The 16,996-nt window shown below is 47.0% G+C and overlaps 1 protein-coding gene across 3 annotated transcripts in view; it reads left to right on the forward strand.

The window, feature by feature from the left end:
* The window catches only part of FOXRED2 (FAD dependent oxidoreductase domain containing 2), a 78,885-nt gene that overhangs the window by 28,207 nt on the left and 33,682 nt on the right, over window positions 1–16,996 (forward strand). For all 3 annotated transcript variants that reach the window (XM_033935124.1, XM_033935123.1, XM_033935125.1), the window contains 2 exons: window positions 12,618–12,784; window positions 15,935–16,100. In XM_033935124.1, coding sequence (XP_033791015.1) covers window positions 12,618–12,784; window positions 15,935–16,100 — 333 coding nt within the window. The remainder of the gene's footprint in view (window positions 1–12,617; window positions 12,785–15,934; window positions 16,101–16,996) is intronic.

Raw genomic sequence — 16,996 nt, forward strand, 5'->3', positions numbered from 1 at the left:
CCTCTCCCGCCTTCCCTCCAAAGTATACAGATTGAGATCTTTAAGTCTGTCCCCATATGCCATATCATGAAGACCACACACCATCCTTTTTATATCTTTTTGAAGATGTTGCCTCCAGAATTATACACAATATTCTAAATGAGGTCAATCATCGACATTGTGCGTGTCATACGCAACGTGCAGGTGGGACGGCACTCGGCTGCATAGGCTCAGATAGAGGCTCTCCAACATGCGGAAGGCACCCAATGTGGAAGGCTGGCTGGCAGACGGAAGAGGCATCCCTCCGAAGCGGCACTGTGGGATTCTCCAAACATTAGAAGCATCCCCCCGAAGCGGCACTGCGGAGTTCTTCAGCGGATGACGGATGGAGGAGGCGGATGGAGGAAACGGCGCTGCAGCACCCGGCAGGTACAGACCCCTGGGCCACCTTTTGATTTCTGGAACGAATCGTCTACGTTGCCACAATTTTCTATGGGGCACTTTGCTTTGATATACAAGTACTTTGGATTACGAGCATGCTTCTGGAACAAATTATGCTCATAAACCAAGGTACCACTGTATTAAATTTTAGCTGCCAAATTTCAGACCATTCTTCAAGCTTTGCCAGATCTTTCTTCATGTTATTCACACCATCCGGCGTGTCTACTCTATTGCAGATTTTGGTATCATCCGCAAAGATAACTCCAGGTACGTTAGATAGATTGTGAGCCCACTGGGACAGAGAGGGAAAATGCTTGAGTACCTGATTGTAAAAACTGCTTAGATAACCTTGATAGGCAGTATATAAAATCCTAATAAACTTGAAACTTGAAATCTTACCCGACAACCCTTCAGCAATATCATTTATAAAAATGTTAAGAAGAACAGGCCCAAGAACAGAACCTTGGGGCACATCACTATAACATCCATTTCCCCAGAGTGATCTCCATTGATCACTACCCTCTGTCGCCTTCCACTCAACCAGTTCCTGACCCAGCCTATCACTTTGGGACCCATCCCAAGGGCATTCATTTTATTTATTAGACGTCTGTGTGGAACACTGTCAAAGGCTTTGCTAAAATCTAAATACATCACATCTAGCGCACATCCTCCATCCAATTCTTTGGACATCCATTTAAAGAAATTGATCAGATTTGTCTGACAAGAGCTAACTCTAGTGAATCCATGTTGCCTCCTGTCCTGTAATCCACAGGAGTCCAGAAACTTGACCATTCTCTGTTTAAAAGTGTTTCCATTAATTTTTTAACCACAGAAGTCAGACTTACCGGCCTGTAATTCCCTACTTCTTCCTTATTTCCACTTTTGTGGAGAGGGACATCTGCCCTTCTTTAGTCCTCTGCTACCACTCCCGACTCGAGATTCATTGAAAAGGTCAGTCAGCGGAACTACCAGAACTTCCCTAAGTTCCTTTAGCACCCTTGGATGTACACCATCCAGCCCCATCACTTTGTCTACCTTTATTTTAGCTAGCTCCTCATGAACACAACCCTCTGAAAATCGATCAGGGTCTATTATTCCTCCATCCCTATTCACATTTGTCTTCTGCGGTCCCACTCCCCAGGACTGAACAATCAACTTGAAGGCCTCCAGCCTGAGACACCACTCGTCGGGAGCATGACAAATGAGAAAGTCTGCCTGGACATTGTCCACTCCAGCTATGTGGGAGGCCGAGATGTCTAGAAGATGAGCCTCCGCCCATTCCATGATTGAGGTCTCCAGCGCCACTAGATGATTCTTGGTGCCCTCCTGACGATTGACATAGGTGACCGCCGTGGCATTGTCTGAGAGAACTCAAACTGAATTGCCCTCCAGCAAGGACTGGAATTTCACCAATGCTAGCCGAATGGCTCTGGCCCCAGAACATTGATCGATCAGGACACCTCCACTGGTCACCAGCTGCCCTAAGTCGATTGACCGAGACATTGAGTCCCCCAACTGAGGAGACACAACCCTCTGAAAATCGATCAGGGTCTATTATTCCTCCATCCCTATTCACATTTGTCTTCTGCGGTCCCACTCCCCAGGACTGAACAATCAACTTGAAGGCCTCCAGCCTGAGACACCACTCGTCGGGAGCATGACAAATGAGAAAGTCTGCCTGGACATTGTCCACTCCAGCTATGTGGGAGGCCGAGATGTCTAGAAGATGAGCCTCCGCCCATTCCATGATTGAGGTCTCCAGCTGTCCACTGGGGCTGATCTAGGGTCACTCCCCGAAATAGACTGGAAGACTGTAGCCACAAGCGCAGGCTGCGACAAACTATCCCCCGAAGAGGAACAGGAGAGTCCAGATCATGAAACTGTGGTGACCATCATGAAAAAGTGCATACTGAAGAGGGCACATGTGAGTCCAAACCCATCTGACCACTTCCAGGGAGGCCGCCATCGACCTCCAAGACTTGCAGAAAATCCTGTGCCCGAGGGCAGCAACAAAACCATCAGGGAGCAAATCTGAGACCCTAGCTTCTGGAAGGAACACTCTCCCTAAACTGGTGTTGAACAGAGCGCTGAGATACTCCAAGTGTTGAGACGGAGTCAAACGGCTTTTGGACAGGTTGACCACCCAGCCCAGGGACTGCAGAAACTCCACAACCTGAGCTCTCCTGAAACGACTTTGCATGAAATCAACCAGTCGTCAGATAGGGGTGTACCAGAATGCCCTTCTTACGCAAGACCACTGCCACCACCACCACCACCACCACCACCATAATCTTAGTGAAGGTCCGCATGCTGTGGCCAGACCAAAAGGAATTGCACAAAACTGATAATGATTTCCTAAGATTGCAAAGTGAAAGAATCGTTGATGGGCGGCCCGAATCGGAACATGCAGATAGGCCTCCATTAGGTCGAGAGAAGTTAGAAATTCCTCAGGCTGGACCGCCAGAATTACAGATTTCAGGGTTTCCATACGAAAAGAGGGAACCTGAAGAGCCCTGTTTACACCTTTGAGATCCAAAATGGGCCGAAAAGACTCTTCTTTCTTGAGCACCATGAACTTGCACTCATGCAGCTGCATTGTTGGACACATTGAAAGGAAACTGAACTTCACTTCAGGGGTCTGCTGTCGGCGGTGCCTGGCCTTGCCTGTCCGGTGACTGGTGTCATGGTGGTCTTCATTGGAATGGTTCCTGATCCTGCTTCTTTGATGGCGGCTGGTTGACCTGGTTCTACAGACTGAACTTACTATCAAGCTGCCTCAGAGATTTTCTATCTCTTAAATATGTCTATTTTAAATCTTTTATCTTCTTTAATTATTTCTATTTTCTATTTCTTTGATTTTTGATCTTGGAAATGTATTATACATTTATATTTTAATCAGGTAGTTTAGCTAGATTGTGAGCCTTTGGGACAGATAGGGTAGTTTTTCTCAAGTACCTAATTTCATTTTAGTTTGGTACATTGTAAACCGCTTAGGTCAGTACAGTGCAGGAGCGGTATATCAAATCTTAAATAAACATAAACATAAATGGAGCTTCTGAGAAGGCACCGGGACTATCACTTTGAGGTCCAGCAATCTGAGCAGTCTGGTGAAAAGCCCTCTTCTTCTAAGTCACCTGACAAGGAGAGGAGAGGAAACGATCTGGTAAAGGTTGGGAAAACACCAGAGCATAACTGTCCCGAATCACTTCCAGGACCCACTGATCCGGGTGATCTCGGCCGACCCCTGGTAGAACTCCCACAGCTGGCCTCCAACTCAGTGGCGTACCTAGGGTATGTGGCACCCGGGGCCCATCATTTTTTGACACCCCCCCCCCCCCCCCCCCATGTAAAAAATTTTTTTTTATTTTTTTTTTGCAATAACCATGAAATGGAATAAATGGTCAGAATAGAAACAGGCAGTGAAAATTTTCTTTTATTGAACCTCATATATGTAACCATTATTCCAAACATAACATAACATAAATTATGTCTAAATTGTCATGACATTAGAAGTACATATGGAGTAGTTGCAGGTGATGCTTGGGACAGTTCTGATTGTGTTAGTTCGGTTTTATGTGTTTTTTGAATAGAAGGGTTTTTATTTCTTTTTGAAGGTTTTGCAGTCTGTGGTTGATATCAATTGGTTGTAGAGTTGGGGGTCGAGTGTTGCAGCTCGAATGGCTAGGAGGTTGTCGAACAGTTTTTTTTCTTTTGACGTTTTTGGTTGGAGGGTGTGTGAATGGTGCACAAGTTCTCCTATGTCTGTTTGAAGTGGATTGAATTATTTAGCTGAAGAAATTAGTTACCCCCCATTCCACACACATTAATTCTCTTCCATTTTTGTTCCCATTATAAAAAACACTGATAAGTTCCCAGAAAAAAAATACATTAAAATAAGAAGTGAAAACAAAGGCCCCTACAGATGAGAACATAACATAAGAATAGCCTAACTGGGTCAGACCAATGGTCCATCATGCCCAGTAGCCCATTCTCATGGTAGCCAATCCAGGACACTAATACCTGGTCAAAACCCAAAGAGTAGCAACATTCCATGCTACCGATCCAGGGCAAGCAGACACTTCCCCCATGTCTTAATAACAGATTATGGACTTTTCCTCCAGGAATTTGTCCAAATCTTTCTTAAAACCAGCTACACTATCTGCTTTTACCATAACTTCTGGCCACTTCATTTTTAAGTTTAGATCTTTCCTTTCAAACAGAGACCTTGCTAGATGTCAAATACAGCACAAGGTAACTTCACATGGACTTAGCTGTGCAGGAAATGTGAATCTCCTCATACACCCACCATATAGTGCAAAAATGTGCAAAGGTCTGTTTTTTTCTTTCGATCACTACATAGCCTAATGCCACACAAGCAGCGCTGTTACAAACATATTCTGTAGGTCAATGCTAAGGATAACAAAGTTTCCTTCCTTGGACCAGAAGGAGATAAACCACTGGAAGAGATCCCAAAACAACACCCAAAGACCCACTCAGTGTGTGAATCAGTTGAGTGGAGTGGACTAACTGGGGGGTGGAAATGGGCCCGGAGTTTGCTCAGCAGAATTTCCCAGACCACCTCTTCCTCTCAACACATTGACACGCTGCCACCATCACCACTAGGAACACCTCAGTGGGTAGGCCAGCTATGCTATAAACTTTATAAAACACATTATTATATTTTCTTATAAAGCACATATTTTAACTGACCTCTCATTCACAAAAATAGAAGGAAGAAAAGTTCCCATTTCCTGCTGTCTCATGTCCCCGGCCTATACAATATTTTTTTTCTGCAGACCCTTCAAAAGTCTGACCAAATCCTCGTTTCACTTGCATTATAAAGTACTGAGGATGCCATCTCTCCCCAATCCCAGGTCCTAAAGTCTAAGACAGTAGCGCAAACTAATGCTGCCAGATACAGGAAAAAAAAATTTTTGATTCGATTCAGCCCTATTGAATTGGTTTTTCAATTCGATTTTCCTGCCCAGTTGGGTGATTTTTTTCAAAACTCCTGGTGGGTTTTATAGCTTTTTTCACCCCCTTTGGCTTCTCCTAACCACACTGGCGCTGTGGTGTAAATAAAATAAAGAAACAAAAAGGACTTTTCCTCTTTCTGTTAAATCCTAGCTCACGTTTGCAGTCCAACACCAGCTCTGGCAGGATACACATTTCAAATCTGACATGTTATAATCACAAAACAGAAAATAAAATTAATTTTTCTACCTTTTGTTGTCTGGTTATATTTCAAATCTTGTTGGTCCAAGGCTCTGGTTTTCTTCTGATAACTTGCTTGCCAGGGTCTCCTTCTTTCTGCATGTTAACCATCCATCTGCCAACTCTGTCCTCCCTTTCCATTTCCCTTCCCTTCCCAGGAAGTCTGGTATCTTTCCTTTTTTTCATCTCCCTCCACAGATCCACCTTTTCTTAAATACCCTTTCATCCGGCATCTCTCCCTCCTTCCCCACCATCCCAGAGTCCACCATCTCTCCGTTTCTTTTCCTAATTACCCTCCTATCCAGTATCTCTATCCCTCCTCCACACCATCCCTTGTGTCCAATTTCTCTCCCTTTCTGTTCCTTCCCTCCCTAAATCCCATGGTCCATCATCTCTCTCCCTCTCCTCTATTTTCAGACCCATTATTTCTTCCCCCCCCAAAGTTTGGCATATGCATGTCTCTTTGAACACCCCCTTCCCTCCGTGTACTTCTAAATCATGGTCCCCCCCCAAAGGCCTGTCCCCCCTTAAAGGTCTGCCTGTCCCACCTTGAAGGCCTGCACCCCCCTTGAAGGCCTGTCCCTTCCCCTTGTAGGCCTGTCCCCCCCTTGAAGGCCTGCCTGCCTGTCCCCCCCTTGAAGGTCTGCACCCCCCCGAAGGCCTGCACCCCCCCGAAGGCCTGTCCCCCACTTGAAGGCCTGTCCCACCCCCTTGTAGCTTCTCCCCCCCCCCTTGTAGGCCTGTCCCCCCTTGAAGGCCTGTCCCCCCTTGAAGGCCTGCACCCCCTTGAAGGCCTGCACCACCCCCCTCGAAGGCCTGCACTCCCTTGAAGGTCTGCACCCCCCCCGAAGGCCTGTCCCCCACTTGAAGGCTTGTACCACCCCCTTGTAGCTTCTCCCCCCCTTGTAGGCCTGTCCCCCCCTTGAAGGCCTGCCTGCCTGCCTTCCCCCCCCTTGAAGGCCTGCACCCCCTTGAAGGACTGCACCCCCCCCCCCCCGAAGGCCTGCACTCCCTTGAAGGTCTGCACCCCCCCGAAGGCCTGTCCCCCCCTTGAAGGCCTGTCCCACCCCCTTGTAGGCCTGTCCCCCCCTTGTAGGCCTGTCCCCCCTTTAAGGCCTGCCTGCCTTTCCCCCCCTTGAAGGCCTGTCTCCCCCTTGAAGGCCTGCACCCCCCTTGAAGGCCTGCACCCCCCCTTGAAGGCCTGTCCCCCCCCCTTGTAGGCCTGTCCCCCCCCCTTGTAGGCCTGTCCCCCCCTTGAAGGCCTGCCTGCCTTTCCCCCCTTGAAGGCCTGTTCCCCCACTTGAAGGCCTGCACCCCCTTGAAGGTCTGCACCCCCCCAAAGGCCTGCACCCCCCCCGAAGGCCTGCACCCCCCTGAAGGCCTGCCTGCCCCCCTTGAAGGCCTGCACCCCTTGAAGGTCTGCATCCCCCCCCCCGAAGGCCTGTCCCCCCTTGAAGGCCTGCCTGCCTGCCTGTCACCCTCTCCCCCTTGAAAGCCTGCTTGCCTGCCCGCCCGCCCCACCCTGAAGGCCTGATGCCCCGACCCACCCCGAAGGACCGCTCGCCCCCCTGGCCTCCCCGCACCACCTATGAACAGCCGCAGCAGGATCGCGAAGTCAGCGTCAGCGATCCCTGCGCTGCTTCCTGCGCCACGGTCCCGCCCCTCCTCTGACGTCAGAGGAGGGGCGGGATCGCGGCGCAGGAAGCAGCGCAGGGATGCTGACGCTGACTTCGCGATCCTGCTGCGGGCTGCTTCACAGGTGGTGCAGGAAGGTCAGTGGGGCGAGCGGTCCTTCGGGGGTGGCGGGGGACTGAACGGCAAGGCCGGGAACACCCCCTTAGGGCTGGTACCCGGGGCGGCCCGCCCCCCCCTAGGTACGCCACTGCTCCAACTGGGGAAAGGACCGGCAAAAACCGGTGAGATCCCGGAGGATTGGAAAATAGCAAATGTCACGCCCATCTTCAAGAAGGGCGCAAGAGGAGACCCGGGAAACTACAGGCCGGTAAGCCTGACCTCAGTCCCGGGAAAGATGATGGAGGCACTGATCAAAGACAGCATCTGTGAGCACATCGAAAAAAATGGGCAGCTAAAACCGAGTCAACACGGCTTCTGCAAGGGTAGGTCATGCCTCACTAACTTATTGTACTTCTTTGAGGGGGTGAGCAGTCAGGTGGATAAAGGGGAATCTATAGACATCATTTACCTTGACTTCCAAAAAGCCTTCGACAAGGTGCCACACGAGAGACTGCTTAAAAAGATATGGAACCACGGGGTACAAGGGGAGGTCCACCGATGGATCAAGGTCTGGCTGGCAAACAGGAAGCAGAGGGTTGGCGTAAAGGGCCACTACTCAGACTGGAAAGGGGTCACGAGCGGAGTTCCGCAGGGGTCGGTGCTGGGACCGCTCCTGTTCAATATCTACATAAACGACCTAGAGGCGGGAATCAAGTGTGAGGTCATTAAATTTGCAGATGACACCAAACTATGCAGCAGGGCTCAAACCAGGGAAGACTGCGAAGATCTTCAAAAGGATCTAACACAGCTGGAAAAGTGGGCCGAAAAATGGCAGATGAGCTTCAACGTGGGGAAATGCAAGGTCATGCACGTGGGGAAAAAGAACCCGATGTTCACATACAAAATGGGGGGAACATCACTAGGGGTCAGCAACCTGGAGAGAGACCTGGGAGTGATGGTAGATGAAACACTGAAGGCATCAGCACAATGCGCCACGGCCTCAAGGAAAGCAAACAGAATGTTGGGTATCATTAAGAAGGGTATTACAACCAGGACGAAAGAAGTCATCATGCCGCTATATCGTGCAATGGTGCGGCCGCACCTGGAGTACTGCGTCCAGTACTGGTCGCCGTACCTCTAGAAAGACATGGCGGTACTTGAGGGAGTACAAAGAAGAGCAACTAGACTGATAAAGGGAATGGAAAAACTTCCATATACCGAAAGATTGAAGCAGTTGGGACTTTTCTCCCTGGAGAAGCGAAGACTTAGAGGAGACATGATAGAAACCTTCAAGATCCTGAAGGGCATAGAAAAAGTAGACAGGGACAGATTTTTCAAATTAAGGGGCGCCACAAGTACAAGGGGGCACTCGGAGAAATTGAAAGGGGACAGGTTTAGAACAAACGCTAGGAAGTTCTTTTTCACTCAGAGGGTGGTGGATACGTGGAACGCGCTTCCAGAGGCTGTTGTAGACAAGAAAACATTAAATGGTTTCAAAGAAGGTTTGGATAGATTCCTAGAAGAAAAAGGGATTGAGGGGTATAGATAGGTATAGACCATTGCTCAGGAAATGGGCCTGATGGGCCGCCGCGGGAGCGGACCGCTGAGCAGGATGGACCTAAGGTCTGCCTCAGCGGAGGCAACTTCTTATGTTCTTATGTTCTTATGTTCATTGAGTCATTGGGCTGGATGGGTGGTGGAGAGCCCCCAGGGGAGTCACAACTCCCTCGGCGGGCCCCATGAAAGGACTACATGTGTTGAAAGAAACGTCCTCTGGAAGGCAAGGAGGCCACACCCCAACCAGGGTGAAACCTCTGAAAGTCATACAAATGCCCCTGGGCAGAACCACCTTGCAAAGCCTAGTGAGTTCGGTCCTCCGGTAACCGAGGCACTTTATAGTCAATCAAAATCTGAACTAGCTTATCTAATGCCTCCCCAAAAAGAAAGCCTGAAAGGGGAACTTACTGAGCTTAGTTTTAGATGCTGCATCTGCTGACCAACCCCGAAGCCACAGGGTATGGCGGGCAGCTACTCCAAGAGCCATGGACTTAGCTGAGGTACGCAAAAGATCATACATGGCATCAGAGAGATAAGAAGTGCCTAATTCAATCTTAGCCACTTCCTGATCCACTAGGAACCAGTCAGCAGACTCGCGGTCAAGAACTCGCTCAGACCACCGAAAACAAGCCTGGGCCACCAGACCATCACAGATTGCTGCCTGGACAGCCAGGGCAGCAACATCAAAATTTTGTTTAAGCAGAGCCTCCATTTTATAGTCCTGAGGATCTCTCAGGGATGAACCGCCTTCAACTGGCATGGTATGCCTGCACATGATAGCCGAGACCACCGCATCAACTACAGGAGACTTAAAGGTATCTATCACTATCAGGGATGTAGTAAGGTCTTGCCATGGACCGTGCCATGCGAAAAGATGTGTCCGGAACTTTCCACTGAGCATGCACTACATCCCGAATATCCTGATGCATAGGGAAAGAGCAAGAGGCTGACTGGATCCCTCTCAGGAGAGGGTCCACAACATGAAGGGGGTCCTTAGCTTCCTCTTCAAAGTGTAAAACCGAAGACACTTGAAGAATGAGCTCCTGCAACTTTTCCCATTGAAATATGCACACAACAGATGTGCCCTCACCAGCCAGCGCCTCTAAAAAGTCCTCATCCAACAAATCAGGCCCCCCTGACAGATCTGGAACATTCACCCCAAGACCCCATTCCTCATCCGGAGAAAACGGATCAGCCATAAAAGAATCCTCATCCCAAGATGCCCGCAACTGCTTGGACGAAGGCTGAAGGGGTTGGACAGAGGTAGCCATGGCAGGAGACTGAACGGGGCGGCCGTGAAGGGACAAACCCCACAGATGACCCTGAGATCCCCAGCACCAAAGCAGGATCCTAGCTGCCTTTAAATAAGCCTTTTTACATGACCAACACCAAATCAGGGGAAAAAACCCCCGTCGGCAACACAGCATTTATGTTAGGAGCAGAAGACACATGTAAGACCTATTCCTACCTTTCCAAGACAGGAGGAAGGTCGCCTGAGGCCGTGGGCAAATTAGATGTGCATCTTGCCAAAACTGAGGGAAGAGCTGTCGCCATACAGTCACAAGAAAACATATGTGGCACTGAAGGTATAGCTGACTCCACTACTACAGCTGCAGCTGAAATGGAATCCCCAACCGCGGTGGACTGCAACACCAAATTTAACTGACTTCTGGCAGTTGAGGAAAACCCAACATGTGTGACAGGGGAAGGCTGGGGCTCACCCCTGCCCCATGCCGATGAGCAATGCACACGCGAAGGAGATCCCAGCACACTGACACCCAAAGCCGGGTCTCCCTCGAGGCGGCTGGAACATTTTGTACAACAGCATTCACTGATTGGCGCCCACAAACAGTGCACTTTTTCTGCTTTTTGGAACCGCTCATAAAGAAAGCGCCAAAAAATCATGTACAACAATGCCGTGTAAAAAACGGCAGCCTCAGGACTCTTTTTTTTTTTTTTTTTCAATACAAAGCTCCTTTTATCTTTTGTGTCTTTTTTTTTCTTCTCACAGCCAACCAACTGTATCAAGAGAAAGCAGACCCCACAGGCACTCCAAACTGTAGTCAGTGTCGGTATCAGTGACAAGGCATACAGTTGAGGCTCCTCTAGCTTCAGAAAAACCTGGGGAGTTGGGGGAAAATGGGGAGGGACTTGACGCTTCCGAATGTGACATCCTCGAGGTCGGTAGGACCCCCCGAGAGGGTCCCCCAAGCTCAGTCCAAACAGACAAAGGGACAAGAAAGATTCATTAACCAGATCCAACAGGCCTTAACAGACCACCCCACCTGCTAGAGACTGAGAAAAGACTGATTGTAAGAGAGCGTGCACAGTCCACTTGTACTGATGCCAAAAGTCAGTGTCTCAGTCTCCACCTGCTGGCAGAGGAGCATAAACCCATCTGTTTCTGTGCCGGTCTGGAGGGACGATAATGAAAATGGTATCTTATTTTCCATTTTTGTTTTATTTTTTCCCCCCTTTTATGAAGCCACATTAGGCTTTTTTATCACCAGCTGCGGTGATATTATCTTTGACACTCATAGGAATTCTATGAGTACTGGAGCTTTTACTGCCACGGCTGTTGATAAAAAAAAGCCTTACGCTGCTTTATAAAAGGGGGGTAGGAGTTATGAAGTTTGTTGTTAGGGTTTTTTATAACTAGTCACAGCGGTAAAAGCTCTGATGCTCATAGAATTCCTATGAACATGGGAGCTTTTACCACCATGGCCTGCAATAAAAAACCCTAACACAGCTTCATAAAAGGGGAGGGGGGTCATTTGTTAATTTGTAAAGTGATGATTGCCAATTCTCTGTTTTTTTTTTTTAATTTACATCTGCTATCTTTATATTTTGCACAGTATTAGGGGATATGCATCACTGTTGCTGTTGTGTTGCATTGTATGCAGAGTTCAGCTTCTTGGTGGTTCAGTTTTGTCTATATATTTCTATTTTATCCCCCTCTCCCTTTTAAAAAACCGTAGTGCGTAGTAACAGCTCCGATGCGCATAGGAATTCTATGAGCGTCAAAGCTGTTACCGCTGTGGCCGGTGCTAAAAACCACACTATGGTTTTGTAAAACGGGGAGGGGGGGAGGTTAGTTTGTGACTACATATTTTATACTGGGTGAAAGTGTTTTCTGTGTTCTGTGTGTACAAAAGACATGGTTCTATGTTAGTATTGACTGTGCAGGATCAATCTGTACTAGTCTGGCTTGTTTAGTTTTACAATGGGTGTATTGATGTTCTGCTGCTTATTGTAGTATGTAAGATGCTGCCATTTCCTAGGTACACTTGTGCAATGTGTAGATTGTTACTAAAAATCATGTTTTTCATAGATGAGGGGGATGTCAAAAAATAGTGGTCCCCGGGTGTCACAAATGCTAGGTCAGGGGTGGGTAACTCCGGTCCTCGAGGACTGGAATCCAGTCGTTTTCAGGATTTCCCCAATGAATATACATTGAAATCCTGAAAACCCGACTGGAGTACGGCTCTCGAGGACTGGCGTTCCCTACCCCTGTGCTAGGTACACCACTAGATATATCAAGTCCCATGCCATTTATCTTTAAATAGTATTAGTCACACAGAACAGGAGTCCATTTAGAAACTGAAGTTTTTCTCTTAAGCCACAGTATTGTGATCAGTTAGCCCTGAATGGTGTCACCAGCCCTTTAAATCCTGTTTTCCTTCTCTTTCTAGGACTGTGAATCTGGTGTCAGGGACCAGGCAGAAAAGGAAATATCCTCTCATCAAACCCAGCTATGAAGCCAAAGCCACACCAGGGCTGTTTGTGCTGGGCACGGCCAGTCACTCCATTGACTTCAGGGAATCGGCGGGGGGCTTCATCCATGGATTCCGCTATACAAGTGTGTTCTTCTCTCCCACTGTTGCTGAATCCAATTTAGGAATTCTCACAACAAATAGAAAGGGGGAGTTACTAACCTGCAATAAGGAAATAACTTTGTTCTGCCAAATAACTTGTTCAACTGATTTCTTATGCATTGCAATTTAAATAATGAGATTCAAAATAATTCATTATTATACAAAGTGAATTTGACTTTGCAAGCTGTGGAAAGATAATACAAACTTTGAGTTAGTGTTATCTTTCCTTCCTGTGAGAATCGGGCTGGTAATATGCCACCTAATATGCCTGAGAAATTGTTATAGGGGCTGGTGCAGATTGTATGAGACCCAATCATACCTCTCTGGAACCTACCTGGAGTCTCTGTGGTGGCCAGGAGTTACCCTAATAGGATGTGCCCATTGGCAGCTGGGTTCCAAATGGTGCTCAAATCCTCAAGGAAGTTTCATGGTGCTACCTCTAGACGTCAAGCTGCCAAATAAAGGGACACTCCTTTCTTAGAAACCTAACCCCTTGCAGTAATACCATGAGACACTGCTAAGAGTAAGAGGATTTGCATACCGAAGGGGAAGAAGTAACTGGTTATGGCTCCTACCCCAAACTCCTCCAACACTAGCCATCATAGAGAACCACAATAGAGGATGGAGCGAACTGGGGGTGGGGGGGGAGGAATGGAAGAGCTGGTTTTGAAGAATGGCTCTTGGGGGGATGGGAGCTAGGGGGTTAACAACCTGCTTTAGCCCTTGTAAAAATAGAAGGCTCTGCTAACTTTGCCAATAAGGCACAATGTTTCAGGCTGAAGCAATTCAAAATTAAATTTTACTGCATGAGTCACTATCACAGTACTGAGGGAACTGCAGGTTGCCTTTCACAGAGTGCAGTGGTAAGGGTAAGTAGGGAAAGAAGCAGATAAAAAATGGTGAGGAAGATGCCTGAGTGTTGGACTAAACCTAAGTCACATGAAACTCAAGTCACATGATACATTAACACGCCATTAAGAGGGGGAAGACATGTTAAAATGCGTAGACTAAAAGAAGCTTCAGGAGAGGAGGCCAAGTTGCTCAATATGAAACTGCGACAAGGCTGATATTGTTTGGGGGGGGGAGTCTATGGATGTATCATCCATAGTGCATAGTGGTGTATGAATACAACCAATTTAAAGACCATTTCAAAAATCTTGTTTTATTGGAAATCATTTTTCTTTATTGAGAAAACTATGAAAATGCAAAAAAGAAAAGCCATACAAGATTTCAATTTGCTTTTCAACGTCTAAACAAGCCAAAGTCAAACAAATCCTCTTCCAAGCTCACCCCATTCCCCCCATAACAGGCAATTCAGAACATCTCTGCAGGAAAATGTCCGACAAAACAAAATACATGCATGTAAAGTAACATTGCATCTGCATGCAAAGCCCACCCTACAAAGATGTCGCATTTCAAAACAATAGAACTATATGAACCCAAAATCTGAAGAAAATGACGCCATTCTATTCAACCTTAATAATAATAATAGCTTTATTTATATCCCGTCATACCTTTTCAGTTCAAGACGGTGTACAGTAAAGGAAAGGTACAATGTGGATACCGTGGGTACAGGTATCGATACAAGTATAGGAAATAGGGAGTACGTGAGTACAGGGATGTTATGGCGTTTTCTTAGAGGGGGAGTAGTGAGATGCAAAGGGAGTGAGAGACGGGGAAGATGGGGTGTAATTAGTCTGGAAGGTGAGGTTTAAATGTGCATGTATTACTTTTAAAATTTTATATGGTGTCTTCATCCCTCTTGTCCCTTTATTATGGAATGCTTATAGATTCTCCTATGCAAAAGGCACCCAACAATTCAAACTCTCCCTTTCTTCAGTAAAAGGAATCAAAGGAGTCAAGAATTTCAGTCAGTCCTTGGTTTTCAAATTTTCTCAACTATGGAACGAACTTCCTCTTATTTTAAGGGGTCCTGGTCCTTTTCAACTTTTTCATAAATCTTTAAAACCTTTTTTATTTGCCAAACACTTCGGAAACCAATCATATTAATATTTTCTGACTGTTACTTTTTTCAGTATTTTTTTAGTTACTGTTAACCAAGTCGCGCTCCTTTCTGGCTGAAGACCTGGTATACAAAGCTAACTTTTAGTTTAGTTTAGACAAACTTGTAGAATAAGTGGGTTTTCCTGAAAGATTAGTATGATGGTGAATTCAGGAGGAGGTTGCTTAGGGTATTGTTCCAAATGCCTGCTTGGAAGGACAGTGATGACGGGATATAAATAAAGCTATTATTATTATTATTAAGGTTGAATAGAATGGCGTCATTTTCTTCAGATTTTGGGCTCATATGGTTCTATTGTTTTGAAATGCGACATCTTTGTAGGGTGGGCTTTGCATGCAGATGCAATGTTACTTTACATGCATGTATTTTGTTTTGTCGGACATTTTCCTGCAGAGATGTTCTGAATTGCCTGTTATGGGGGGAATGGGGTGAGCTTGGAAGAGGATTTCTGGGAATGACTATAAGCATGTTCTTCAGGCAGTCGTGCTGTCTAGTCTTGATTATTGTAATTTGGTGCTATTTGGTATATCGTCAACTGCAATGCATGCTTTACAGGCTACTCAAAATTCTATCATTCAGGCTCTTTTTAGAGTAGCGAAATACGATCATGTGGCTGAATATTATGTTGCACTCTATTGGCTTAAAAAGGAATATAGAGCACAGTATAAATTGCTGTTACTAAATTAAGTATTTGATTGATTGTATTTTGCCTTATGTTCCGCCTCGAAAGTTGCGTTCTGCAGGACATTGCGACTTATCTATACCAACAAGAAAAGAATTAAAATTACAAACGACAAGAGCAAGTGTCTTCTCATGCACAGATCCTGCAGAATGGAACAAGCTTCCAGCCTATATAAGGCAGCAGGGGGATTTGTGTATTTTTGAAAGATTGTTGAAATGACACATATTTTGCAAAATGAACAGGGGGTAAAAACTTAGATATATATAGTAGAGGAAATTGGATGTTGTTGCCCAAGGATACCATATTTTGTAATTTCTTTTAAATGTTGTGTCTGTTCTTTTTATTATGTATGTGATTATGTGATCTGCCTTGTTAAAGGCGGACTATAAAGAAAAAAAACGATAAGCTCTCTTCTTTTCTTTTCCCCAGCTCGTGCTGTTCATCGTTTGTTGGAGCGGAGGTATCATGGTATCCTGTGGCCATCGATGACCCTCCCCATCACCCAGCTTGCTAATGCCATTGTGAAGCGAGTGAATGAAGCTTCAGGGCTGTATCAGATGTTTGGTGTGCTCGCTGATATTATCCTGTTGAGAGAGTGAGTATACTGGACCCTCTTCAGAATTTAGTATGTTACAAATATATACAGTGGTACCTTGGATTACGAGCATAATCCATTCCAAGAGCATGCTCGTAATCTGAACGTGAACTCGCAGGCCTTGAGCATGCGCAGATGCTCAAGGCCCAGCAGAAGAGGAGGCTGATCTTCGGGCACCGGCACCAAGCACAGGACATGCCGGTGCAGGTGCCCAGATGACTGTAAGAAGCGGCGGGGGGGGGGTGCCCGATCATGGCAGGGGGATGCCGAATCGCGGCGAGGGGGTGCCCAATAGAGTCGGGGGGGGGGGTGCCGGATCGTGTCGGGGGGGGGGTGCCAGATCGCGGGGGGGGGGGCGCTTGTAAATCGAGCCACGCTCGGTTTCCGAGGTGCCGATTTTGCAAATGTTTTGCTCATCTTGCAAAACACTCGCAAACCGTTGCACTCATAAACCGAGGTACCACTGTACTTATATCCAGGCTGTGTGGCAGCAGTTGGGAGTGGGCATCCCTCCTGCCGATCTTCAGTTTAAAGGTGGGGGCTTAAGGGTGTGGGGAGGTCCAGGTGGCAGAGACAGGAGGGAGTGGGCTTCCCTCCTGGCAATTTTTTTGTTTTTAATTTGGGGGTGGGAGCCATCATTAGAGGGGGAGGGGAGTCCCAGCACAACTTTTTTTAATGGGCAAATTGTGCGTGTGTTGCATACACACATCTGTGCACATTTTTTTTTTTTTTTAAACCTACTTTTCCTGCCCTGAACAGCTGAGTGGCAGGAGGCTGCTTCAGGGCTTCCCCTTCCGCTCAGCTTTATGGGGCTTCTCATGCTGGCTCTGTGCATGTGTCAGTCGCTTTCTCCAATGACTGATCAGATGGGATTATGGCAGACCTCCGCGAAAATC

This window comes from Geotrypetes seraphini, chromosome 2 (assembly GCF_902459505.1).
Source record: "Geotrypetes seraphini chromosome 2, aGeoSer1.1, whole genome shotgun sequence".
NCBI lineage: Eukaryota > Metazoa > Chordata > Amphibia > Gymnophiona > Dermophiidae > Geotrypetes > Geotrypetes seraphini.